Below are 27,854 nucleotides of genomic sequence, written 5' to 3'. Positions count from 1 at the left end.
GTCCCTGAGAGCAGAGAGTATGTTTTATACTTTTTGGTTTTCTCCTCTGCCACCAACAATGTCTAGAATGGTTCTGTATTCATAACATGTATGTATACACATGTGTGTGTTTTAATGAATGAGAGAATTCTAGCCTGGAGAAATGTTGCATTTTCTGACCTAAACTTCAAAGTCTTCTATCAAAAGGCAACCCAAAACACCAGGCCAGTGTCAGGGCTAAGAATATGCGTCCTCAAGTGCACCATAAGTTCATAGCCTCCTGGACCTTGTAGAAACAGGAGCTGTCTGTCTAGGTCCTTCCTTACAGTATCCTAAAATGGCCCAGTTGAAGGCTTCCTGGCAAGCAGGGGACATTAGATTATCTGCCTTACCCATCTGTGTATTATACCTGATAAACAGAACAGTCTGGGGAAGCAAGCTTACCTATATTGTAAGGTTGAGATAAAATTATCTTCGTTGGCTCAAGTTGCAGGGCACAGAAGATGGTCACATTTGTTTCAGGAGGGATGGGAAAAGACACGCTGATAGAAACATTGTATAGTTCTGTGATATTATTTTGAGATTTCTTCATGACAGCATCATAGGTGCTAGTTGAATTTGTAGTGTTTAGATGCACATACATCCTCTGAGGTTCTGGGTAACCTTGTGTAGATGAGCAGGTCAAATTGATGATGTTAGACTTTTCTGTTTGGTTAGCAATTAGACTTATTTCTGGTTGACTGAAGTTAGCTGAAAGCAGAATAGGGATACAAAAAATGAAAGAAAGAAATCAGTTTAAATTTGATGTATCTGGAATGGAATAGCAGATAACTAGGTACTCTGGGAACTCATTGGGAGTATGCTTGGCAGCCTTAGGGTGTCTAAATTGTGGGCCTTGGCCCATGGTGAGAGCCATGTAATGATTCCACATTTATTTTCAGGAATGGAGTTCGGGGCCACCATGCTTCCTGCTTACCCCAATCAAGGAGGTGCTCTCTGAGCCACAGGAGGGCTAGCCCCTTCTGCCAGCCAAATCCCTTACTCTCCTTCTCTAATCACTAGGTACTGTGCAGGTTCTACATACTAACTCATAGTTGAGTGTATTGTTTCTATAATTTCAGTGATTTGTGTGCTATCTTTACAAGTTTTGCTCTATCAACCCACTACTTAAGCATTCTGCTTGTATGTGATGTGGCAATAGAAGGTAGATTGCCAAGGTGTTGCCTACTTTAAACCTCATTAACAATAGTTATTCTGGATTTAGTAATTCTGCACCTGGGTATCTATCCAGATAGAGATTTACACAAAAACTTGTACATGAATGTTTATAGCTGTTCTTTTCATAATAGCCCCCAAATGAAAACAACCCGATGTCTTTCTATGGGTTGAATGGATAAACAAAAATGTTACTATTCATAGTAACAAGGAACAGACTTTTGATACATGTGACAACTTGGATGACTCTCAAAGGCATTATGTTAAATAAAAGTAGCTGGTTTTTAAAGATTACATACTGTATGACTTCATTTATGTGATAGTCACAAAAGATAAGTCTATAGGATGCAAAACAGGGGTTATGGGTATAGACAGCATATGATTAGAAGGGCATAGCATGGGGAAATTTTTTTTTAGGGTGATGAAAATGATTTGTATCCTATTTATATTGCTGGTTACTGACCTCTGGTGGCTCAGATGATAAAGAATCTGCCTGCAATGCAGGAGACCCAGATTAGATCCCTGGGTCAGGAAGATCCCCCGGAGAAGGAAATGGCAACCCACTCCAGTATTCTTGTCCAGAGAATCCCGTGGACAGAAGAGTCAGGTGGGCTACAGTCCAAGGGGTCACAAAGAGTCGAACACGACTGAACGACTAACACTTTCATTTTCTTTGTATTGCTGGTTACATATATCTGTACCTAAGTTCAAATTAATAGAACTGTACACCAAGATAAAAATGATTAATTTTACTGTATTTTAATTTTAAAAATTCTGTAGTGACATTTAGGTTTTTTCAAGGCCTGGAAAAATAGAGGAGTTGGTTTGTCAGCTTTTGGATTGTGTGCCTTGGGTTATTTCCCTCCTGTCTTCTGGGCTCATGATTGGGCAACAAGCAAGTTGTAAGCAACCTCCAGGAGACTGAAGGGAAATCTCCAATTAGCCAGCTGTCACCCTTGCAAACTCCAGGCTAAGAGCTCCAGGCAAGGATTTAGTGGGTGAGAAATCTTGGACTAAAAGAAAAAATGAATGTATAAGAGATTAGAGACCTATATGGTTCATATAAACTTAATAATGTCCAAATCACCCATGGTTTTCACTTAGCTGCATTACCTTGGTTTAGTTAGCTCTAGCTGGTCCCTAAAGCAAATTCTTACAGATGCTTCAGAAGTAAACCATAAAAAGTACAAAGGATTTTTAGTTCCCTACTCCCAAGCCCTGCATTCCCCTCAGGAGGGCTTCCCAGGACTGGCTGTCCTCTGCCTCTCTCTTGAGGTACCCTCTTCCCCACCTATTGCAGTCTCATCTGAGAAGGCCTGGGATCTGAACACACCATTGACTACATACCCAGCACTATCAGGTCAGAACTCATCTGGTGGATGGAAACCAATCCTTGGGACCTTCTATGATGGATGAAACATTGATACGAGCCTGTGTCTTTGATTTGAACATTGTGGAGTCTCAAGGTCCAACTGTCCTGGTCAAAGCTTGTGCGGCCTATATACTTGGGATGAACATTATTGGGCTTCTCTTGGCCTTTGAATAGCTCATAGAGAACCAACTTATTCTGATCCTGCCAAAATATCACCAGTTCGTCCAGGCTGAGGTTTTGGGTGTTTGGAAAGTAGCATGGCAGTTCTCCAGTCTCGTTGAAGAAGGCATGACTTTTCAAGGAAGCAGCACCTGAAAAAGGAACGGTGGAAACTGGGGAAGGAGAAACAAGAGGGAAAAATAAAAATCCCAGAAACCCCATTTCTCTTTATACAATACCCAGTTACTATCTTCTTAGTAATGATCTTGATGAAGTAGATATTAAACTCTGGAACCGTGCATACACACTGGTATGTGGAGAAAGGAAGGGGTTTTTGTCCTGATTCTACTGCTAACTGGTTGGCTTTGTGCAAACTGCAACTCCTATGGAGTTTTCTTATCTGTTTAATGAACGAGTGGACTAAACATTCTGAGGTTTTTTCCAGTACTGTGGTTCTGTGAATTTAAATGCCAGAACAGGAAAAGCCAGCAGAATTATATAACTCATTCACCCATTGGTTACCTTCCTATAATCTGAATATTAATTCTTTCCACTGTAGCTCTTATAGGCTCCAGTACTTCTTCACCATGACTGAAAGTTTCCCCCTCCTTTTCCTATTCCCTAATTCCTTGGCCTGCTATGGAGAAAAGATTTCTGACCATGGTAACAAATGTGATATCCTTCCTTTCATTATGCCTTGTAGCTGGGGATCATAGTGAATAACATCTTTAAAATTCAAATAGTTCCCTTTATAGAGCTTCCCTCACGACTGCTTCTCCCACAGCCAGCTCCTTCAAGGAGAAAAAACAGTTTGGAAATGACACAAATTGTCAACCAAGGCCTCTATTCTGTAACCTCTCTAAGCTCTTTCAGAGATCAGAAAGAGAACTGGGCAAATATAATGGTTGTTTTGGGATGTGGTGGTCAAAGACCATTTTAGGTACATGAATGAAATGCTGGAAATGAATCATAAGTGGGAAGGTGAGGATGTACTTTTGGAGTATTGGGGAATCCCCAGGTACCACAAACTTGCTCTCCTCAGCATGCATGCATTTGCTTTTGGAAACTTTTTCAAACCCTAGAGAATGTGCTGGGAGGGTTCAGAGAAAGGCTTTCATTCCTGAGGGCATATTGGGGTTTATATTTGGGCCACATAACTCCTTAAATGCAATGGATTATAGGGTTTTTGTAGAATTTATTCTGGATCACGGAATTACTTGAAACTTGCCAAGAAATTAAGTTGTGGTTAGTGAGAAGTACAGGGTTAGGTTGTGAAATGCTGTTTCTTAGTTAACGTGAAGTTAGATGCCACTCTGGGAAGGGAATTAGGATGGTTCTAATTAAGCTTTGTCATTCCAGACTTCAGTAAAGGGATATTGACATTAAGGAGGAAAGGAGAGGTAGGTTGGTGAGGGAGATGAGAGATGTTACTTGAGGTGTTCTTGGGTGGTGGTAGGAGAACTTAAATTGAAATGATCAATGGGTTTCTCTTCTTAAGGGAAATGGGTTTTTCTTTCTAAAAGAGAAATATTAGTGATATGCACTTGGCAAAACTGAAGTGTGTGCAGAGTAGCCCAGTGAGAATGGATAAGCAAGGAGGGGGTTGGGGTGGTCTTGAACTCTATGGGAAGGGACTCCAGGCATCAGTGAGAGTTTGAACAAGTTCGAATCACTGCTTGTTGCATTATACTCACTAGAACACTGTGAAGCCTTTGAAAGTATAAAGTACAGTCTCTGTACAGCATGCATTCCCATATTGGAGAAGGTGGGAAAATCTACCTGGGTACTTGGAACAGTGAAAGGGGAACTTAAAGAAGACTTTCTGCATTCAGTAACCTTACCAGGCACTCCTGGGATAATGCTGTTCCTTTGCTAAACTCTGAACGATAATTGCAAGGACTGATGTTGAGGCTGAAACTCCAATACTTTGGCCACCTGATGTGAAGAGCTGACTCATTGGAAAAGACCCTGATGCTGGGAAAGATTGAGGGCAGGAGGAGAAGGGGACGACAGAGGATGAGATGGCTGGATGGCATCACTGACTCGATGGATGTGAGTCTGAGTGAACTCTGGGAGTTGGTGATGGACAGGGAGGCCTGGCATGCTGCAATTCATGGGGTCGCAAAGAGTTGGACACGACTGAGCGACTGAACTGAACTGAATTGAATGATAATCTAAGGGTACCACCTGCTGTAAAAGCTTCTAGCAACTATCTCTGGGAAAACTCATACTGGTTTTACCACACATTTGCCATATGATATAGAGCAGATGACCTAGTAGAGAAACCAAATACATAGTTGAAAATTCTGTCAGTTAACTGACACGGTATATTATTACTCAGCAGTCAGTTGTGCCTCTAGCCGGGAAATTACTTTGCCTTTGGCTTCTGTCTTCCTGATTTAGGGTTGCGTCTCCACACAGCCTCACAGTAACTCTTCTCCTGCCTGCCTGCTCTCTCCACTGATGGACGCGTCCATGACCCACAGGCTCCCTCTCTCAAAGATAAGAAGGAATTTTTCTTCCACCCATCCAACCGCTCCTCTCTCATCTAACAACCGAAAGTGTGGTCTGTAAATGCAGTATTTCTAGCCCTACCCTAGACCTTCTGAGTCAGTCTGCATTTGTAATAGATCTCCAGTTTGAAAAGCCGCAGTAGAGTATTTCTATCTCGGTCTCCAGTGGAAAAGAGTGATGATGAAATAGGAAAAATCTGTTTCCACCCATCCCTCCCCAAACCTTCTCTCTTTACCCTGGAGTGGAAATCACTCCGAAGTCCCTTTTGAATGGAACTGAAAGTATTTCACAACTTAGACTCCATAGTTCCCCACCAACCACTGGCTTCCGTGACTTAACTCGGAGATATGCATGCTAATCACTTCTCTGACGATATAGGGAAGATTTAGCTCAAAGTCTGCTCTCTCTAACTGGCTTCAGGCTTCCCCTGTTACGACCCTAAACTTAAGGCCACCCAGATACTGTACTCACTGGGCTCCCCTGGAGGTTAAACATTGAGATTCTCTTCCCTGGCACTTGAGTCATAGAAATGGTCTGGGTCTAGTTATAACAGGCTTCCCAGGTGATGCCAGTGGTAAAGCACCCATCTGCCAGTGCTGGAGACATAAGGGATCCCTGGATCAGGAAGATCTCCTGGAGGAGGAAATGGCAACCTGCTCCAGTTTTCTTGCCTGAAAAATCCCCTAGACAGAGGAGCCTGGCAGGCTACAGTCCATAGACTCGCAAAGAGTCGGATATGATTCAAGTGACTTAGCACATAGCACATGTTAGGAGATGGTCACTCAAGAATCCATCTAGACACCTCCCAAATCAGCTGGAGACATTTCTTTCAAAAATGCCTCTATCAGGAAGACATTGCTGATAAAGTCCACTTTATCAGCTGAGGATTATCACCAAGATACTGTTTGGCTGTCACACAGAAACTATAGTCTTCTCTTTGTGAGGTCTCTGACCCCAGCCAGGACTTCAGTTTTCCCCAGCTACTACCCAAATGCATATCTTATGTTTTCTAGGTCATCTCTTCCTCATATTACTATGCTTATGTGTACTCATGAATTTCCCTTCTTTTACTAAACTTACTTCAAAGCTCTACCAGTGTCATTCCATTGTCATAAACTCTTTTATGTCTTCAGCCTCTTCATCAAATATTTCCCATAAGGTTGTGCTTTTGCCCCCAGCCACTGCTTGTTTTATGACACTTTACAGTGACCTTTAGTAACACTCTTCCCCCTTTGAGGTGTTCTCTTCTTTCACTGCTCTTAGCTACTAATCATTTGTCACTACTTCCTTACTCACTGAAGATTTTTGGCATTAGATGCAAAGTCTTTCTTTCTAATCAATTGTTCCTATCAAATATCAAAGGTGGCTTTGGCATGGATAAGTTTACCAGCAACCATGCCTCAATGTTCTTTGATCTTTGCCCCTTGAAAGGTCTTCATCCACAGGCTATTTCAGGAACCCCTTTCCCGTGACATAATCCTAAATCTTATTGCTAAGAACATCTCTGTCCCTATAATCTTAAACCTCAGTGTGCCAGTCTCTGTCTGCAAGATATCATCTTCCAAGATTTGATCTTAAATACCTTCATTTGTTCCTCAACTTCCTCATGACTTCAACTCTATCCAGTCTATACCCTATAATGCAGTGCTTTCCAAAAGCAGTCTCTTAATAGTATGACTAAGATACTTAATTTTCATCTTACTTAATTTTAGATAATTTAAATTTAAATAGCCTCATGTGGTTAGTGGCTATCATATTGGATAGTACAGCAATAGTGTATGTTTTCAATCATTCCTTTGCAAGCAACTTCCATAAACTTGCCCTTTTGTGCAGATTTCATTCCAAAAGCAATCTACTTTTGATCTACATATCTGTTCTTATGACTGAATGTTTGAACACTCCTGGAGAAAATTATTCAATTGATTAGACTCGCGACATTACAAATCATGTGTCTCTAGTTCACTTAACTTGGCCTCTGGGCTGCTCACTGTACTTGGTAAACCCTCTCCCTTCCTCCCAGCAGTTATTTCAGCAGTAGCCTCTGCTACTGCTTGTAGTTCCTCTTTCTCTTAGAGTTAACTTTTCTGAAAGACTAAGTAAAAGACCTACAAGACCTTTAAGAACTAACACCCAAAAAAGATGTCCTTTTCATTATAGGGGACTGGAATGCAAAAGTAGGAAGTCAAGAAACAACTGGAGGTTACAGGCAAATTTGGCCTTGGAATACGGAATGAAGCAGGGCAAAGACTGATTGAGTTTTGCCAAGAAAATGCACTGGTCATAACAAACACCCTCTTCCAAAAACACAAGAGAAGACTCTATACATGGACATCACCAGATGGTCAACACCGAAATCAGATTGATTATATTCTTTGCAGCCAAAGATGGAGAAGCTCTATACAGTCAGCAAAAACAAGACCAGGAGCTGACTGTGGCTCAGACCATGAACTCCTTATTGCCAAATTCAGACTTGAATTGAAGAAAGTAGGGAAAACCACTAGACCATTCAGGTATGACCTAAATCAAATCCCTAATGATTATACTGTGGAAGTGAGAAATAGATTTAAGGGACTAGATCTGATAGATAGAGTGCCTGATGAACTATGGAATGAGGTTCATGACATTGTACAGGAGACAGGGATCAAGACCATTCCCATAGAAAAGAAATGCAAAAAAGTGAAATGGTTGTCTTACAAATAGCTGTGAAAAGAAGAGAAGTGAAAAGCAAAGGAGAAAAGGAAAGATATAAACATCTGAATGCAGAGTTCCAAAGAATAGCAAGAAGAGATAAGAAAGCCTTCTTCAGCAATCAATGCAAAGAAATAGAGGAAAACAACAGAATGGGAAAGACTAGGGATCTCTTCAAGAAAATCAGAGTTACCAAAGCAACATTTCATGCAAAGATGAGCTCGATAAAGGACAGAAATGGTATGGACCTAACAGAAGCAGAAGATATTAAGAAGAGGTGGCAAGAATACACAGAAGAACTGTACAAAAAAGATCTTCACGACCCAGATAATCACGATGGTGTGATCACTGACCTAGAGCCAGACATCCTGGAATGTGAAGTCAAGTGGGCCTTAGAAAGCATCACTACGAACAAAGCTAGTGGAGGTGATGGAATTCCAGTAAAACTATTTCAAATCCTGAAAGATGATGCTGTGAAAGTGCTGCACTCAATATGCCAGCACATTCGGAAAACTCAGCAGTGGCCACAGGACTGGAAAAGGTCAGTTTTCATTCCAGTCCCAAAGAAAGGCAATGCCAAAGAATGCTCAAACTACCTCACAATTGCATTCATCTCACATGCTAGTAAAGTGATGCTCAAAATTCTCCAAGCCAGGCTTCAGCAATATGTGAACCATGAACTTCCAGATGTTCAAGCTGGTTTTAGAAAAAGCAGAGGAACCAGAGATCAAATTGCCTACATCCGCTGGATCATAGAAAAAGCAAGAGAGTTCCAGAAAAACATCTATTTCTGCTTTATTGACTATGCCAAAGCCTTTGACTGTGTGGATCACAATAAACTGTGGAAAATTCTGAAAGAGATGGGAATACCAGACCACCTGATCTGCCTCTTGAGAAATTTGTATGCAGGTCAGGAAGCAACAGTTAGAACTGGACATGGAACAACAGACTGGTTCCAAATAGGAAAAGGAGTTCGTCAAGGCTGTATATTGTCACCCTGTTTATTTAACTTCTATGCAGAGTACATCATGAGAAACCCTGGACTGGAAGAAACACAAGCTGGAATCAAGATTGCCGGGAGAAATATCAATAACCTCAGATATGCAGATGACACCACCCTTATGGCAGAAAGTGAAGAGGAACTCAAAAGCCTCTTGATGAAAGTGAAAGACAAGGGTGAAAAAGTTGGCTTAAAGCTCAACATTCAGAAAACGAAGATCATGGCATCCGGTCCCACCACTTCATGGGAAATAGATGGGGAAACAGTGGAAACAGTGTCAGACTTTATTTTTCTGGGCTCCAAAATCACTACAGATGGTGACTGCAGCCATGAAATTAAAAGACGCTTACTCCTTGGAAGGAAAGTTATGTCCAACCTAGATAGCATATTCAAAAGCAGAGACATTACTTTGCCAGCAAAGGTTCGTCTAGTCAAGGCTATGGTTTTTCCTGTGGTCATGTATGGATGTGAGAGTTGGACTGTGAAGAAGGCTGAGCGCCAAAGAATTGATGCTTTTGAACTGTGGTGTTGGAGAAGACTCTTGAGAGTCCCTTGGACTGCAAGGAGATCCAACCAGTCCATTCTGAAGGAGATCAGCCCTGGGATTCCTTTGGAGGGAATGATGCTGAAGCTGAAACTCCAGTACTTTGGCCACCTCATGTGAAGAGCTGACTCATTGGAAAAGACTGTGATGCTGGGAGGGATTGGGGGCAGGAGGAGAAGGGGACGACAGAGGATGAGATGGCTGGATGGCATCGCTGACTCGATGGACGTGAGTCTGAGTGAACTCCGGGAGTTGGTGATGGACAGGGAGGGAGGCCTGGCGTGCTGCAATTCATGGGGTCGCAAAGAGTTGGACACGACTGAGTGACTGATCTTATCTGCTCTGAAGCAGTGATTGCTGTCTCCACCCCTGCCTCTGTCTCCACCTCACTGATGAAACTTCCCTGGCAAGTGTTGTCATTGGCTTCCCCCCATTGTTAAATGCAGAATACTTTTTAGACCTTATCTTATCTGACCACACTGTTGAACACTGCACTGTTGGCTGTCTCTCCTTCTTGAAACTCCATTCTTTCGCAAACTCTGACATCCTGGTCAATTTCCTCTCGTCACCCTTAAAGTAGTGACTAGGGCATGGATGGTTCTCCAGGAGTTTTCATGACTGAGATGATATTTCTGTTAAGACTAGCTTTGCTTTGATCTCATGCTCACTGTGATCCCATTATAGCTATAAATACATACACAGTTATGTATATATATTATAGGCATATAATATATATATTATATATATGTTATATATAATATATATTTTATAAAATATATAAATGTATATTTTATATTTTATAAAATATATAACTATATATTATATTTTATAAAATTTTATATTTTATATATTATAAAATATATTTTATATTTTATAAATATATATTTTATATATAATATATATTTTATAAATATATATTTTATATTAAAATAAATTTATATTTAAATAAATACTTATGTTTAAATAAATATTTATATAAAATAAATATTTTATATATAAAATATATTTTTTATATATTGTATATATCTTTTATAATATATAACTATATTTTATAAAATATAGAAATATATAACTATACTATATATTATATGAAATATGATCTATTAAAATATATGAAGTATTATATAAGATAAAATATAAAACATATCATTACATGTCAAAAAACTCAGCTCCTGGCAAGTCCAAGCCCTCAGATTATACCACCCACTGCCCCTCATAGCTGTTGTTATCCATCTTGTCTTAGGCACCTCCTTATTCACTTAAGATCTGAGCTCCTAGCTTCCCCATCACTGCCTTTGTCTAGGTAATTTCAGCCCCTTGCACACAATGCCCAACTTCTCTCTTTCTTGTCCTCTTTTCCTCCAGTATCTTGTCCTCTCTACCCCAGCCATCTCCTCCCTGGACCAGAATTCAGATCTTATTGTTATCACCTTACCTCCTAAAAACTCTCAATAGCAAGCATCTCACCTTGTGGCCAGGAAGTTCCCCTGAAGAAGGCAATGGCAACCCACTCCAGTACTCTTGCCTGGAAAATCCCATGGACGGAGGAGCCTGGTAGCCTGCAGTCCATGGGGTCGCTAAGAGTTGGACACGACTGAGCGACTTCACTTCACTTCATTTCACTTCACCTTGTGGCCACCACCTCTTACCTTTTCATTTTATTCTTTCTCCTACCACCACTCCATAAATTCTCCCACTTCGTTGGGATATGTTATGAATTGGAATATTTCTCACTGTATCTGCAGATAGTACCCTAGGTCAAACTTCCACTACGTTTTGATTGGATAATTGCAATTGCCTCCTAACTTATCTCCCTACTTCTACCCTTGTTCCCAAATCTAATTCCTTAAGCCCAATTGATCCTTAAAAATGCATCTCAGATAGTATAACACTCCTGTCCAAAAGTCTCTGATGACTTCTCATCATTCTGAAAATTATATCCAAATCCTTTCCCATCACACTGAGAACTATACCCCAATCCTTCCCGTGACCTATGAAGTCTTATGTAACCTGGTACCTTGCAGACGTCTTCCCTTCACTTACTCTGCCCCAGCCATACACTGGCTTCCTTGTCAATCTTCCAAAAGGCCAGGCACACTCTATTCCAAGGCCTCACCACTTCAGTCTTTTTGCACAGCCAATAAGACATTGCAGCCTTGGAATGGAGTTGCAGTCAAGGATTTGCTCCCTTCACCGGCCAGTCACGCTCTTTTACATATTTGTATCTGTAGGCACCTTTGTTTTGCAGTTTCTTTATTTGGGGCCTTGGGCAGAGGTTTTCATAAGATGCCTCTGCTGAGGCTGCCTTATGTTTGGAGACATTTTCACCTTGCAGGCTTACTTTTCCCCAGCAGACTCAGTATTTCCATTCTGAGCCCTTCCCCCTCATCCTTCCTTTCCACCTCTCCCCAGGGCCCATAAAACTGCTGGAGCCTTTTGATCTGAGTGCCCTCAACAGCCTGAAGACCCCCATGTCTGTGCTGATCTACTTGATTCTTGACTGGTCTGCTGCACAGAGAGAGAAAGAAATGAAAATGTGGAAAAATAGGTTAAGAGTTCAGAGGAGTTAGTCTGAGAAGTACTGCTGCTGCTGCTGCTGCTGCTGCTGCTAAGTCGCTTCAGTCGTGTCCGACTCTGTGCGACCCCATAGACAGCAGCCCACCAGGCTCCTCCATCCCTGGGATTCTCCAGGCAAGAACACTGGAGTGGGTTGCCATTTCCTTCTCCAATGCATGAAAGTGAAAAGTGAAAGTGAAGTTGCTCAGTCGTGTCCGACTCTTAGCGACCCCATGGACTGCAGCCCACCAGGCTCCTCGCCCATGGGATTTTCCAGGCAAGAGTACTGGAGTAGGGTGCCATCGCCTTCTCCGAGAGAAGTGGTAGTAGTTCCTAAAAGAAGAGAATGGGAGGAATGGTAGAGAAACAATATTTAAAGAGATAAAGATTGTGATTATTCAGAAATGAGAAAGACACAAGTCCTTAGATCAGAAATGCATACTCAGTACCATGACAATAAATGAAGATAAATGACAATAAATCTGCACCTAGATATACTGTGGTGAAGCTGCTAAACAAAAAATATCAAATACTTTTTCAAATTTACAAAGAAGAAGAGAATCATTCTTAAAAAAAAAAAATGAAGAAAGAACACCTATAAAACAGTGACAATTAGAATGAAAACTCCTCAGCAACCATAAATCAAATAAGACAAAGGGGGCAATTACTTCTGAATGAATAAAACACACACATACAAATAAAGCAAATTACAGCATTTTGACTCACTGGACTAATACAGTTTCAAAAATTATAAAACTGAAAGGAACTTAGGAACTTGAGCAAGTGTGTATGAAACAATACTGAATAAAATATTCAGGGATTTGCATGTATATTGTGGTCACAACTATACATAACTATTTTTACTCTCTTGCCTGTTAACATTATTGTAAGGACCAGAGAAGTGATTTTTAAATAGTACAGGGAGCTGAATACTTTTTAATAGAGACATCTACAGGGAGAAGGAATGAAAGAAAGTGAAAATGAAATCAAGAATGGGTAAATACTGTTAGAGGATGTTGAAAGAGTTTTTTGTAATTTTGAGGTCCTGGAATTTAGCCCTATGGCTGGCAATGGCTATAAAGGAAGGGCTACAAGTGTTTTTGCTTCAGTGAATCTCAGCATACCGAGGGGACTGAGTTGCATACTTTGGAGATGGTATTAAGATCTCTCACAAAGGAAAAACAAGCTACAGTCTCTCAAACTCTTGCCTCTTCCTAAAGTAGTTTGTTTGCCATTGGAGCCTCTCTGTTCCCTACAAATATCACCCCTGCTCTCAATCAACGCTATACTTACCCTATTCAGTGACCATCTTCCACTAAATTAACTTGTCTGACAGCCCATTCTCTCTGGAATCTACTAAACATTAAAATGATCCACTACTTCAGAAGTAAGATTCTCCCTACTGGGAAGCATACATGTATTTCAAAGACCCCTGAAACAGTACCTTAATTTTAAAGGAGTGACTCCAAAAGGAAAACCATGAGGCTTCATGACACTTCTTTGGGAATTTGGGAATTAGGTCTGAACTATCTATCCACCTCTGTGATTATAGTGATCACTATAACAGCAACAGGAAGTGGGAGTCAAAGTAACCATATAAATATGCAACCACCCATATAGGAACCTGGAAAAATCCGGGGGAAACAATAAACCTTTACACCAGATACAAAATGAAGGTTTGAGCCAATTTTATGTAAATCTTAAAAGTGAAGGAATAACCCCCAACTACTCCTGGTATATTAATTGTTCAACCAGAAGTATTGTTCAAGAGAAATGAGAAGCCCTAGGACCCAGAGAACCTCCAGACAATAAGAGAGCATCCTTCAGAAGTCAAACTAAGAAGAAACTTCCTCCTGATGTGTGAACTATTGATTTCCCAAATACCACTCTGACTCCAGATTTAAGTATTCCTGGAGGTGCTGGGATTGCATCAAACAGAGCTGGACAGTTAGAGGTACCTTTGCTAGTGGCAGCTCAACATTCCTTTAGCTTTATAAGCACAAATTATAATCTAAACACAAATTATAATCTAATAAATACAAATTAGAATCTAATTCTGCAAGAAGGCTGCCTTCTTGCCCTTTTAGGTTTCAAACTCTCATTCAATTTTTGCCTCATGGGCAGAGTCAGCAAACACATTGTCTGATTTCCATGACTAGGGAAAGACACAAAACATATTAGGGGGAAAAGGAGAAACAGAATTATTTCACTGCACTGTTTTATATCTGCTGTCAAATGAATTATTCAGCCCTGTGTTTTTGCTGGGTCAATTGCATCCCCTTTCTCCCTTTGGATGCCTGCCTATAAGCCCGTCACTGCTCACCAGCCCAGTAAGCAGAGATGTGCCCTGAGAAGGAGGATGAGATTCAGATGGATTCCTTTTCATTCTTTACATAAGAATGAAATCTGTTTTGTTGTTGTTGCTATTTTTAATCCTGTGTGAAGTACTGGCAATGTTATCTTCTAATCAAGTGTCACTGTCTTCTATCCCACTTTAAATTTGTACTGCCAAAAATATAACCACTATTCTCTCATCACCATAAAGCTTAAATGACTTTCATTTGGGGGAGTTATTTTTGAAATTTCAGTATTGATAACTCTTTTCAGAAGTTAGGAAGTGTCCAAGCAGTTTCAAATGCAAAGCCAGGGCAAAAGTGACACCTGGACTCAATTTTGGTAAGGTTTCTCAGTTTTATTTTCACTTTCCATGCGCAGAGTCAGAAAGTTTAGGGGGAGAAGGGTAAATGATGTCTCAATTCAGACTTTTCTGAAAATTTGTTTTTAGACCATTTTTCTTTCTTCCCTCCCAAGTCATAAGACCTGGGGCTGGTCACTGTATGAGAAAGACCAGGGCCCAAGCTGTAGGGACAGCTAAGGTATTGACTGCAGGGAACTTGGAGGATGTATTTGATGGGAAAATTGTGAACTTGACTGAGGCACAAGCCACATGATCTATCAAACCTGTTTAGGTGCCCAAGGGACAAATCCTACTATTATGGAGAGTTCCCTAGCAAGAATTAGGAGAACTAGCAGCATGTCAAGGTGAAGTGAACAGATGCTGCATCTATACTGCTGGGTATGAATTCAAGCTCTGCCACTTATTAGCAATGTTGTCTTAAGCAAATTACTTAACCTCTCTGGGCTTTAGTTTGTACATTTGTAAAAGAGGGAATCATAACAAGACCTAAAACAGAGTTATGATGATGTTTAAATGAGTTAGTATCTATAAAATGCCTAGAACAGTACCTGGCACAAAGTGTTTTTAAGCAATACATCTGTGTGCTTGTCAAATAAAACAATTAGAAGTGGGATGGGAAGAGGTTCTTGCTGGATAATGTTCTCCAAAGCTTTGCTTCAACCCCTTTCTCTCTGCCCCTGCTCACACATAACTTCTACCTTCCCAAGAGTTAAAATAGCAAATCATATTGGTCCTGGGAGGTGAAAGCTAGTATTATGACCTAAGTCAGTGATCAGTTAGCCCATCTGTAGATCAGGTAACATGTCTATAGCACAGACACAGCAAGCTCCAGGGTGCTAAGCAGAAAACACTTCCCCAAAAGCCTGTCCCAGCCAGCATCGATCTGAGGGAGACTCTTTGTCAACCACAGCAGGGGTGAGGTCAGTGGCCAAGGGCCTTATGTGTAGCCACGGGAGGAGGTGAGCTCATGGCCAGTCTAGTTAGTTAGGGGCAGCCTGTGTTCTGCTGCAGCCAAACAGCAGGTGGGCTACCCCTCCCCCGTCTGCCCCACACCAGGACCGGGACACTTCCCTCTCAGTGCCGAGGGTGGGGAAGACAAGCAGCAGGAAGGGGATGGGTCAGGAGAAACCAAGGGCACCCAGTCCCAAGATGGGTGGCAGGAACCTTGGCCAGTCCCAGTTTACAGAAGAAACTAAACTCAGACAAAGCAGCAAACAGGGAAGGTCTGAGTTTTCTGAGGCCTGACACTACTAAATTTATTTTGAGTGGAGAAGAGCTCTTTAAGAAACAGAATACAGAACACAAAACAAAATGCCCATGGCCACTGCAACACTGCTCAACAGGGGGAGAATGTGGCAGAGAGACAAGTCAAGAAGTCACAGTGGAAAGAGACAGTGGTCTTAACTTATTGTAGTTAAAATATCTTACTAATGAAAACTTTACTAAGACCTCAGACCCATGACCACACTGTTAGGGCTCCTCCTGAGGTCTTGGAGTGGTTTGGAAAGAGCTGTGCAGGTGAGAAGCCCTGAAGCTTAGCCCCTTAGCTTGATAGTAAATCAGCTGGTATGATTAGCTGAAGGGCATTTAATCAGGTGGTTGCAGGGCTGGGTGCCTTGATCCTCCCAGTAATAAGTGCAAACTATGTTCTATGGGTGTGAGCTGGGGGGAAGGACAGGGGGAAGGAGGTGGTGGGAGAGGGACAGTTGAGAAGAAGAAAACCAATGATGGTTGGTAGCTGGAGACTTTTAGAAGCCAGTTTGTCATTTCCCAAAGGTGTGAGAATGCCAGCAATGGGAACAGAGGAGCAAAAGAATTAAGCTTCAGGCATGTCAGAATAGGGACCTTCCCCTAGCTCCCTGGGCACTGCTGGACAGTCCAGTCTGCCCTCCTCTGTGCATCTAGAACCACAGGTGTACGATGGAAGAAGGAGTGGGCTCCATCTCATGTTGGACCCGCCATCAGCTGAGATACCTGTTCTCAGTTGTGATGCTTCCTTCTTCTTCATGAAAGTCTTTTTGGCTTGTGGTCTTGTGTACACTGAATAGAAAGTGAGTAAACCCCATCAAGTCTCAGGCCCCAGCTTGCAGCTCAGGTTCACGGGGAGACAGTAGGAGGATTCTAGGACTTTATAAAGCCAAAAGTGTGCTTACCAGAGAGCAGGAGGGCCATCACAATGAGAGTGTTTCGCAGTCCCATGGTGCTACAGTTAAAACAGAGAAGGTAGAACTCGATTAGAAAACGAAACCAAAAATGTGACAAAGTGGAGTTTGAAATTCACTTCGGCCCATGGGTGGGGCAAAGATGATACAGTGTGATCATCAAAGCCATTTTCTTTTTCTCCTAACCATACAGACATACCCTATTTCCCAGACCCCACCCCCACACAAGTAGGCCATGTGACTGGGTTTTGACCAGTGGAATTGTGAGCAGAAAAGATGGGCGTTACTTCCAGGTACCACAGCGCTAAAGCCTTTCTCTTGCCTCCATCCCCTGCCTTCTTTGATGCAGAGGATCCAGAGGAGCAGTCCAAGCGGCCAGAAGATGGTAAAGCCTCACTATGAAAGAAGCTGATTGGCTGAACAAATTAATAAAACAGCTCTTAACACCCCACAGTGATCTATATTGGACTGTGATGTGAGCAAAAAATAAAATTTTGGTGTGTTAAGTTAATGAAATTTTGGGAGTTGTTTACTGCAGTAGCTGAGAAAGAAATGGCAACCCATTTCAGTATTCTTGCCTGGGAAATCCCATGGTGAAAGAGGAGCCTGGTGAGCAACAGTCCATGGGGTTGCAAAGAGTCAGACACAACTGAGCAACTAAAACTGCAACAGCAGCATTATTATCTTGACCAATAAATGGGTATGGTAGGACAAATAGAAAGTATTTACGGCTTCCCTGGTAGCTCAGTTGGTAAAGAATCTGCCTGCAACACAGGAGACCCTGGTTCAATTCCTGGGTTGGGAAGATCCTCTGGTGAAGGGATAGGCTACCCACTCCAGTGTTCTGGGGCTTCCCTGGTGGCTCAGCTGGTAAAGAATCGCCTGCAGTGCAGGAGACCTGGGTTTGATTCCTGGGTTAGGAAGATCCCCTGGAGAGGGAAAGTTTACCCATTCCAGTATTTTGGCCTGGAGAATTCCATGGACTGTATAAGTCCATGGGGTCTCAAAGAGTCACATACGACTGAGCGACTTTCACTTTCATGTTTAAAAATCAATTTTTTTTTGGCTTCCCTGTGATTTTCAAACAGTAATGTGCATAAAAATTATCTAGAGGATATGTTAAAGCAGATTCCTGGGGCTTTTCCACAGAGATTCTGATTACTAGATTGAGTGAAATCCATGACTCGCAAACTCACGGATGATAGTGTTGCAGTGGGCTCCTTAACCACTTTGATAATCCTGTACTAGAAAGTAAAAGGGAAGTCGCTCAGTCGTGTCTGACTCTTTATGACCCCATGGTCTGTAGCCCACCAGGCTTCTCTGTCCATAGGATTTTCCAGTACTAGAGTGTTCGCTTAATCTCTGTGATGGAGCCAAGGAAAACGATAAGTATTGCTCTATAACCTCCATGCTCTCTCTTTTCTTTTCCTGCCCTCCATCTTTCTTTATTCACCTGTTTACCCCAACTTAGACCAAAAGGCTGTAGAGTGGCTTATAGGGAAGCATAGAATAGGGAAAATGACCAACATTACAAACAGGGGAAAAGCAAACCAAATGCAGGAATACAAAACGGAGTCAAGTACAATGCCAAAGCTAAATGCTTACGATAGAAATCTGCCAACTTTGTATGGTATGGGTCACAAGTTTGGCTTGTTAACTTTTTAACAGCTAAGGTGAGAAGGAAAATCTAATTGGTGAATCAATTTCCAGATCTATCCATGAGATAAAAATAAACCAATGCTCAGATGAAAGTATACAACTATTCCTGATCCAATAGCAGACATTTCTTCCCTGTGGGTGATTTGTCTAGAAGCCATCCTTGATGCCTGTGGGTTACGCTAGACACCCTGCCTTTCCTTTCCCATAATACCCAATGTATGACTTTAGGCTGAAAGTATTTATTATGTTTCTTTCCTTCTGGACTGTAACTTCTTTTTTTTTAAATGAAAAAATTTTAATAGATCATACCTGCTCATAGTACTACATTTGAAATATAAGGGCAATAAACAGTGGAAAGCAACTCCCTGCCAGCCTTGCCCCCTAGCAGTTTGACTTCTCCCCATAGCAATAAGTGGAGTGACCACTATTACCTGTTAGCAGTTTCTTGCCTCTACTTGCAGTTATTTGAGACAAAGTGAAATGAAAACTGAGACCCATTTTTTTCCATTTTATTATAAAACACAAATATTAGCACACTATAATGCAGTTCTGCACACTAACCACTCCCTTGGAGATTTTTCTGTGTCCACACATACTGGGTATCCTCATTCTAACAGTTGCATATTATTCTGGTGTTTTCAATCGGATGGCAATAATTTACTTTACCAGCCCCTATCAATAGAAATTTGGGTTTTTCCAATCTTCTGCTGCAATGAAGAGCCTTGATCATATGCCAAATCATATATGTGAGAGTAAGCTATCTTCCTAGGAGCAGAATGGCTTGACCAAAAAGTTAAAAAGCAAATTCAATTTTAATCTTCACACATATTGAAAAATTGTTCTCCCCTACAACTAGATGCTTATGCTCCCACCAACAAAATCAACAAAAAGCACGAATGTCCTTATTTTCATATAGATTTTGCCAACAAAGGTTTCTAATTTGTAATCTTTACCAATCAGTTCAGTTCAGTTGCTTAGTCGTGTCTGACTCTTGGCGACCCCATGGACTGCAGGACACCAGGCTTCCCTGTCCATCACCAACTCCCAGAGCTTGCTCAAACTCATGTCCATTGGGCCAGTGATGCCATCCAACCATCTCATTCTCTGTCGTCCCTTTCTCCTCCTGCCTTCAATCTTTCCCAGCATCAGGGTCTTTTCCAATGAGTCAGTTCTTTGCATCAGGTGACCAAAGTATTGGAGTTTCAGCTTCAGCATCAGTCCTTCCAATGAATATTCAGGACTGATTTCCTTTAGGATTGACTGGTTGGATCTCCTTGCAGTCCAAGGAACTCTCAAGAGTCTTCTCCAACACCACAGTTCAAAAGCATCAATTCTTTGGTGCTCAGCTTTCTTTATAGTCCAACTCTCACATCCATACATGACTACTGCAAAAACCATAGCTTTGACTAGATGGACCTTTGTCAGCAAAGTAATGTCTCTGCTTTTTAATATTGATCTTTACCAATGGGGAAGGTTAAAATGACATCTCATTGTAATTTTTAAAAAATTCCTTTTTTGTTGTCATGAAATACATATAACTTAAAATTTCCCATCTTACTCATTTCTGAAGTGTATAGTAATATTAAACACATTTACATTTGTTGTGCAATCATCATTACCACCCATCTCCAGAACTCCTTTCATCTTCAAAATTTCATCTTGAAAATCTGTACCCATTAAACACTAACTCCACACACTCCTCCACTCCCTCTGTCCCTGAAAAGCATCATTCTACCTTCTATCTCCATGAATTTGACTACTTTAGACACCTCATATAAGTAGGCTCATACAATGTTTGTCTTTTTGTGTCTGGCTTATTTCACTTAGCATAATGTATTCAAGATTCAAGCATTTTGTAGCACGTGTCAGAATTTCCTTCCTTTTTAAGGCTGAATAATATCCTATTGTATGTAAATGCAACATTCTGTTTATCCATTCAATTGTTGATGGACGTCTGAGTTGCTTCCTCTTTTTGGCTGCCTTGAATTATGCTATGGTCATGGGTGTACAAGTATCTCTTCAAGACATTGCTATCATTTCTTTTGGGTATGTACTCTAAACTGGAATTACTGGATCATATGGTAATTCTATTTTTAATTTTTGAGGGAGCTGATTTGTAGGAGCTCTTTTATATTTAAAAAATTAGTGCTAATTAGTGAACAATTCGGAGAAGGCAATGGCACCCCACTCCAGTACTCTTGCCTGGAAAATCCCATGAACGGAGGAGCCTGGTAGGCTGCAGTCCATGGGGTCGCTAGGAGTTGGACATGACTAAGCGACTTCACTTTCACTTTTCACTTTCATGCATTGGAGAAGGAAATGGCAACCCACTCCAGTGTTCTTGCCTGGAGAATCCCAGGGACGGGGGAGCCTGGTGGGCTGCTGTCTATGGGGTCGCACAGAGTCGGACATGACTGAAGTGGCTTAGCAGCAGCAGCAGTGAACAATTAGAAAATTTGTGTTTTGTGACAGTAAGTTGCAAATATATTCAGTTGCCAAAACACGTAGTAGGTGTCCAATCTGTGCACCTCACGCTCTCTCCCAATTGTTCTGCCTTCCTTCCAGTGATTTTAATAAGTTTCAGAACACAGGCACTATCTGTTGGGCCAAAGCTGACACCAGTCAGTGGTAGAATCTGGAAAAAGAGTTCTCTTTTTTAAAAATTGAAGTACAGCTGATACATAATGTTGTGTTAATTTCTGGTGTACATCAAAATGATTTAAAAGATGCTTATTCCTTGGAAGGAAAGTTATGACCAACCTGGATAGCATATTCAAAAGGAGAGACATTGCTTTGCCAACAAAGGTTCGTCTAGTCAAGGCTATGGTTTTTCTGTGGTCATGTATGGATGTGAGAGTTGGACTGTGAAGAAGGCTGAGCACCGAAGAATTGATGCTTTTGAACTGTGGTGTTGGAGAAGACTCTTGAGAGTCCCTTGGATGGCAAGGAGATCCAACCAGTCCATTCTGAAGGAGATTTCTTTGGAGGGAATGATGCTGAAGCTGAAACTCCAGTACTTTGGCCACCTCATGTGAAGAGCTGACTCATTGGAAAAGACTCTGATGCTGGGAGGGATTGGGGGCAGGAGGAGAAGGGGACGACAGAGGATGAGATGGCTGGATGGCATCGCTGACTCGATGGACGTGAGTCTCAGTGAACTCCGGGAGTTGGTGATGGACAGGGAGGCCTGGTGTGCTGCGATTCATGGGGTCGAAAAGAGTCGGACATGACTGAGCGACTGATCTGATCTGATCTGATATTCTTTTTTAGATTATTTTCCATTATAGTTTAGTACAAGATACTGAATATAGTTCCCTGTGATTTACAGTAGGACCTTCCTGTTGATTTTATACATAGTAGTTTTGTATCTGTTAATCCTAGACTCCTAATTTATCCCTTCCCCTCTTCTTCCTTTGGTAACCATAAATGTGTTTTCTATATGTCTGTTTCCATTTTATAAATAAGTTAATTTGTATCATAAAGATTCCATATGTAAGTAATAGCATATGATATTTGTCTTTTCCATGTCTGAGTTACTTCATTTAGCATGATAATCTCTAGGTCTATCCATGCTGCTACAAATGGAATGATTTCATTCTTTTTTATGACTGAGTAATATTCCACTGTATATATGTGTATATATACACTACCTGTTCTTTACCCACTCGTCTGTTGGACATTGCTCCCATGTCTTGGCTACTGTAAGTAGTGCTGCTATGAACACTGGGTACACGTATCTTTCTGAATTAGAGTTTTCTTTGAATATATGCCCAGGAGTGGGATTGGTGGATCATAAGGTAAAGCAGTTCTCTATTTGATTCTTGTGCACTTCATCATCCTAAATCACTACCAATATCCTATTTATCATAGATTCTGAGGACTGTGAACCCTGTGAGTCTGAACTCCTAGCTAGTATAAAAATCTCACACTGTTTGCAAACCAAGTACCAGTATGCTTGATGTAATCAAAGTTTTTTTATTTTTTTTCTTCCCTGGGTGATGTGTCAGATAGGACACACCCTCAAAATTATACTTTGGTATAAATTTAATGAATCACCTTTAATTCAAATAATCACATGAAATCTGTATGGTCGTGGGAAATCCTGGACAGATGGTCCCTGTAATTCATTCAGTGGGGAGGAGCACTGGGTCTGAGAAGGACATCAAAATTATTTTTTGCTTCTCTATTTGGAATCTCTGTCTTCTCCTGGGTGAAAAGCTGCCTCTCCTTAACTTCCTCTCATTGATACTGGTATCATTCTCTCAAACTATGCAGAATAAGCCTAACAGAGAATAGAGAATAAGCCTAAGCCTAACACACTTCTATCAAAGCCTTTTATGGATTTTGGGGGAGAGAGATCATGTTTGTCCTCAAAATCCTGCCCCAGCAGTGATATTCCTAGTAAACTTCCCTAACATTAACTTAGAGACTGCACATCCATCCTGACCAACACTTTAGATACCTGGTTTACCAGAGGCCCTATTACAATATAGGGCTAAAACACTTGAGTGTCATGATACTCTTTTATACAGTATAAATGTATAAAAATATACTTTTTTATACATATGAAAAATTTCTCTCATCTCTAGCCATGGAGTGTGTTTGAGGGGCCAGTTTTCTTCAATGTCACTGGCTATGAGGCAGAGCAGAAATGTCACTGCTCCCTGTGTAATGAACTCTTAACCACAACTACGAGTCACGACTTTCTCCAGAGGGCCTGAGAAGTAGAAACTCTAGCTTTTGGAGGGAGAGAGCAGAATGGGGATTGGGAGAGGAAAGAACCTAAGAATTTACAGGGGAGATTCTCTGTGAGGATATTTCTGTCAGTTGTTAGCAGAATAAAGTCTGTAGGTGGGTGAACTGGTCAAAAACCTAGAACAAGTTTCAACATTCTATTGAGCTGGAGGTTCACCTTCAAAACTAAAGAAAAGCACCCATCAGACACTACTTTCTCTCACTTTACATACCTGGCCGTCATAGAATGTGAGTGAGAGTCAACTCAATGACCAAGTATATTATTCCTCACAGCAAGGTGAGATTTTCTTTCCCCATGTTGCAGATAAAGAAATGGAGTTCCTTCCCTGCATTCTTTTTCATTTTATTGAGATAACATTGGTTTATAACATTTTTTCACGTTTACAACATTATATTTCCACTTCATACGACATTATATTTCCATTTCCGTATACAGTACAATTTGCTCGTTACCAGAAATTTAGTTTCCATCCATCACTCATTGTGTTCTTTTTAACTCTTGTATAGTTCCTTTAAAAGTTCCAGTTGGTTTCAGATGTGCTGTTGTTATTGCTTAGTCACTCAGTCGTGTCCAACTCTTTTGTGACCCTGGACACAAAAGCCTGGACGGTAGCCTGCCAGGCTCCTCTATCTATGGGATTCTCCAGGCAAGAATACTGGAGTGGGTTGTCATTCCCTTCTCCATCTTCCTAAACTGGGGATTGAACCTGAATCTCTTGTATTGGCAGGCAGATTCTTTACCACTGAGCCACCAGGGAAGCCCCAGGTGTGCTTTAGGAGCAAGGAAAAAAGATTTCAATTCTCCCCACTCTCAGGGTAACAAGGGAACAGCACATCCCTGGGGCCAGGTGTGATGGTAGCTCCTAGAATCAGAGTGTGACACTCAGGGGGACAGGCTGGCCTAGATGTAGGATGGACCACAGTGTCCCTGTGTATCAGGGACATTTCTGTCCTGAGCTGCCATTCAGTCCACAAGTATTATTTGAGCACCTATTACGTGCCAGGCAGAGAATGCTTCTCTCCACCCCAGCCCCGGACAGGTAATGAGTTTGCTGGCCTGGGCTGACCTCCCGACACATGTTACTGTGTTTCAGCTAAGCCTCACCTAGAAGAGGTCTGGGAACTACGTGCATTGGAACAGAACAAAGGGGATTAAGAAGAGTTCTTTTATGTCTCAAGTCTGCAGGAGGATGTGGGATCTAGCTCAGGCGAACGGCAGTATGCAGATATGGCGAAGTGGTGATAGCCAGTCACGGGGTGGGACAGGGGAGTACACATATGATGGCTCGGGAAGTGAGAGAAAGATTCCAAGCAGAAGTGGGGGGGCAGCAAAAAAAGTTCCCTATTTCACTACTTTGTCTAGAATATTAGTGGTGATCAGGGCACAGGGAAAAATGCTGATAGGTTTTCTGGTGTCTAACGAAGGTTATTCATTGAGACAGTCTCATGCAAACATGTAGTGAATTTACTCAGTGTCAGGCTTGTTCTAGAGGTTGTGAGGGAGTATAAAGATGTGCAGGCCTTGATCCCTAACCCAGAGCTAAAAAGAAAAACCGAGTGTCCACAAATAGCTACCATTCAAGCTCCAGGCCAGCATGGAAGGTGGACTCATTCATCTCCTCCCAGCACATATGAGAGTCCTTCTCCGAACAAAGCAAAAGATGCCATAATTTCCATGGAGGGAGGACTAGGTTGGCCTCAGCCCAGGTTCAGACCCCAATCCTTTGTTTTCTTCCAGCTTGTACTGTGGCTGGCCAAGCAAGTGTGCTGGATGGGCACTGCCAGCTGAGTGAGAAGACAGTGAAGGCCAGGACCAGGACAAGCCGCCCAGGGCCTTGACTGGCCTCAGGGTGACACGCTGTGTCAGTCGCTTCTCAGGGCACCAGAACCGGAAGCTCTACCCTTAGAACAGCTATGATTACCTTGGAGGTCCTTGGAGGAATAGGGTAGGCTTATTTCCTTTTTCAAAGTTTCTGAACTGCAAAATAAGAAGGTTGCTGGGAATTGACTGTATCTGAATTTTAACTTCTGACAGGGTGTCTCGTGATATGCTTGAGAGCAGCGGAGAAATGTGGGGATACATATTCATACAGATACTTGGCTGTGCCCCTAGGTTGTTCATTAATTTAACAAATATTTTTGGAGCCAGGCCTTGTGCGAGGTGCTGGGAATAGGATGATGAGCAAAACCGGAAAGGACTCCTCTTGCTATAGTTGCTTATAGGTTAGTAGATGAGCAGGATGATGATCATACAAATAAATGTAAAATTGCAATGATGACGAGTGCTACAGAGGAGAGCTTCATGGTGCTTGGAGGGCCCATAATAGGTCTAGTCTAAACTGAGATTTGAAGAATGATGTGATAAGTTAAAGATGGACACATATTCTTTGCTACTCCTCCCTCCTACCCCTTTGTGACCTCTAATTTCCTCTCCTTGAGTCTGGGCGGGCCTTAGAGATTTGTTTGACCAATAGAGTGCACTAGAAGGGATGTTTAGGACTTCTGAGGCTAGATCAAAAGAAGCCTTGCAGTGTCTGTCTTTTTGGTATGTGGGGCTCAGAGCCACTATACAAGATGTCCCACTACTGAGACCACCATCACGGAAATGCCACATGTAGGTGTTTGAGTCAACAGTCCCAGCTGAAACCAGCCTTCCAGTCATTTCTGCCAAACCACCGAACATGTGAATAAAATCCTGAATCCTTTAAATCAGAGGTCAGCAAACTGCAGCCTGAAGACCAAATCCGGCCACCACCTATTTTTACAAATAAAGTTTTGTTGAAATGCAGCTATAACCACTATAATTCTTCTCCTTGACTGTTTTTTGTACTGCAGTGATAGAGTCGAGAAGCTGTGACAGAGATCATACAGCTTGCAAAGCTGAAAATATTTTCTATCTGGCCTTTCATAGAAAAAAAAAAAATACTGACCCTTGCTCTAGATCAGCACCGTCCAATAGAAATATAATGCAAGCCAAATATGTAATTTAAAAATGTCTAGTAGCCACATTAAAACATTTAAAAAGAAATAGGTGAAATTAACTTCAATAAGATATTTTATCTAATCTAATATCTAAAATATTATTTCAATATGTGATCAATATAAAAATTATTAATGACTATTTTACATTATCTTTCCTGTACTAAATCTTCAGAATCACGTGGGTATTTTATATTTACAACACATCTCATTTAAGATGAGCTACATTTCAAGTAATCAGTAGGTACATTTGGCTAGGGGCTACTAAATTAGATAGTATACATCTAGACTAGCCCATTCATCAGCTAAGTGACCAAGTTGATGCCATGAGGACCAGAAAAATCACTCAGAAGGCTGCCAAAACTTCTGACTCATGTGTTATGAGAAAGAGTAAAATATTCATTGTTCTAAGCTGCTAAGTTTGGGGGAAGTTTCTGATACATCAATAGGTAAGCAGAACAGATTGAATAGGTGCTAAGTAAGTGAAGGTTGGTGGAGTGACTTGGAAAATGCTAGGCAATGGGACCAGCATGTGCAAAGGCACTGAGGGCACATGAGAGAAGGTTGATGTGGATAGAGGGGTGGAGGGCAAGATTGAAGAGGTCAGCAAAGGCCAGACCATGCTTATCTTATGGGTCAGTTAAAGATTTTGTTCTTTATTCTGAGAGCAACATGAACAGCAGAGGAGTGACATAATCAGGTTTGCATTTTGAAGATGACTGGCTACTTTGTAGCAGATGGATAGTAGAGAAGCCAGGGTAGAGGCTACCAGACCAATCAGTTGGCTATTGTAGTCATATAAGTGAAAGAAGATGGCTTTTTGTTGTAGGTTGTGGTGGCAAAAGTAGATAGAAATGGATAGGTCCAAGCAGAATTTAGGATTATAACCAACAGGATATGGTGATGGATTAAATATGGGGGATGAGAACAAGATATTGATTGATTCACTCAACAACTGAGTATCAGGAATCATTCTTGTTTAATAGGCTGATACTAGGTGGGTACTGTGGGGCTCTCTGTTTTTTACTTTCTCATTTTTACATGTTTAGTAAAACTATGAATGAAAGCACAGAAGTCATACTTCTGCTTTCAAATGTGCAGATGTACATAAAAATGTGCACAAGAATAAGCCAGATAGCTATTGGTCAGTTGGTCAGCTGAAAAGAGAGTCTGACACTAGCATGCCACATCTCAGGGTACACATAAAGATCTATACTTAAGTGAAGTAGAATAAGTAGAAAATAGAGAAGACCTTATCCGCAGTAAATATAAAAGTCATACAAATGTTAGCATGGCAGGGCTAACCAAAAGTTAATTAGCTCTTAGTGTAGAATGTGGTCACTGTGCTCTGTGCTAATCAGACCACATCATTTGTGGTATCACATTCACTGAGGTCTGTTATACTTGAATGACCATGGCAAATTAGAGTTTATCAAGGGATTCACCAGGGAATAATGAAAGTATGTCAAATGAGGAACAATCGAAAGGCCTGGGGGTAACTAACTAGAAGCAGAGAAACCTGCAAGTGCCCAAAGCTGTCTGCAAATATTTAAGGGCCCTCCCACAGGAAGACA

The 27,854-nt window shown here is 41.4% G+C and overlaps 1 protein-coding gene across 5 annotated transcripts in view; it reads right to left on the bottom strand.

Moving 5' to 3' along the window:
• CD86 (CD86 molecule) overlaps positions 1-27,854 on the bottom strand; it is a 67,263-nt gene that overhangs the window by 14,566 nt on the left and 24,843 nt on the right. For 3 of the 5 annotated variants that reach the window (XM_055568376.1, XM_055568371.1, XM_055568372.1), the window contains exons 2-5: positions 16,879-16,928; positions 16,700-16,765; positions 2,542-2,877; positions 424-729 (exon numbers count right to left, since the gene is read on the bottom strand). In XM_055568376.1, the coding sequence (XP_055424351.1) occupies positions 424-729; positions 2,542-2,877; positions 16,700-16,765; positions 16,879-16,928 (758 nt within the window). Of the gene's footprint in view, positions 1-423; positions 730-2,541; positions 2,899-16,699; positions 16,766-16,878; positions 16,929-27,854 lie in introns of all 5 variants that reach the window. The other 2 variants (XM_055568373.1, XM_055568375.1) reach the window with 2 other exon arrangements.

This window comes from Bubalus kerabau, chromosome 2 (assembly GCF_029407905.1).
Source record: "Bubalus kerabau isolate K-KA32 ecotype Philippines breed swamp buffalo chromosome 2, PCC_UOA_SB_1v2, whole genome shotgun sequence".
In the NCBI taxonomy this organism is placed as follows: Eukaryota; Metazoa; Chordata; class Mammalia; order Artiodactyla; family Bovidae; genus Bubalus; species Bubalus kerabau.
Note: the sequence above shows the minus strand (reverse complement) of the source record. Positions and strands in the feature narration are given on the sequence as shown.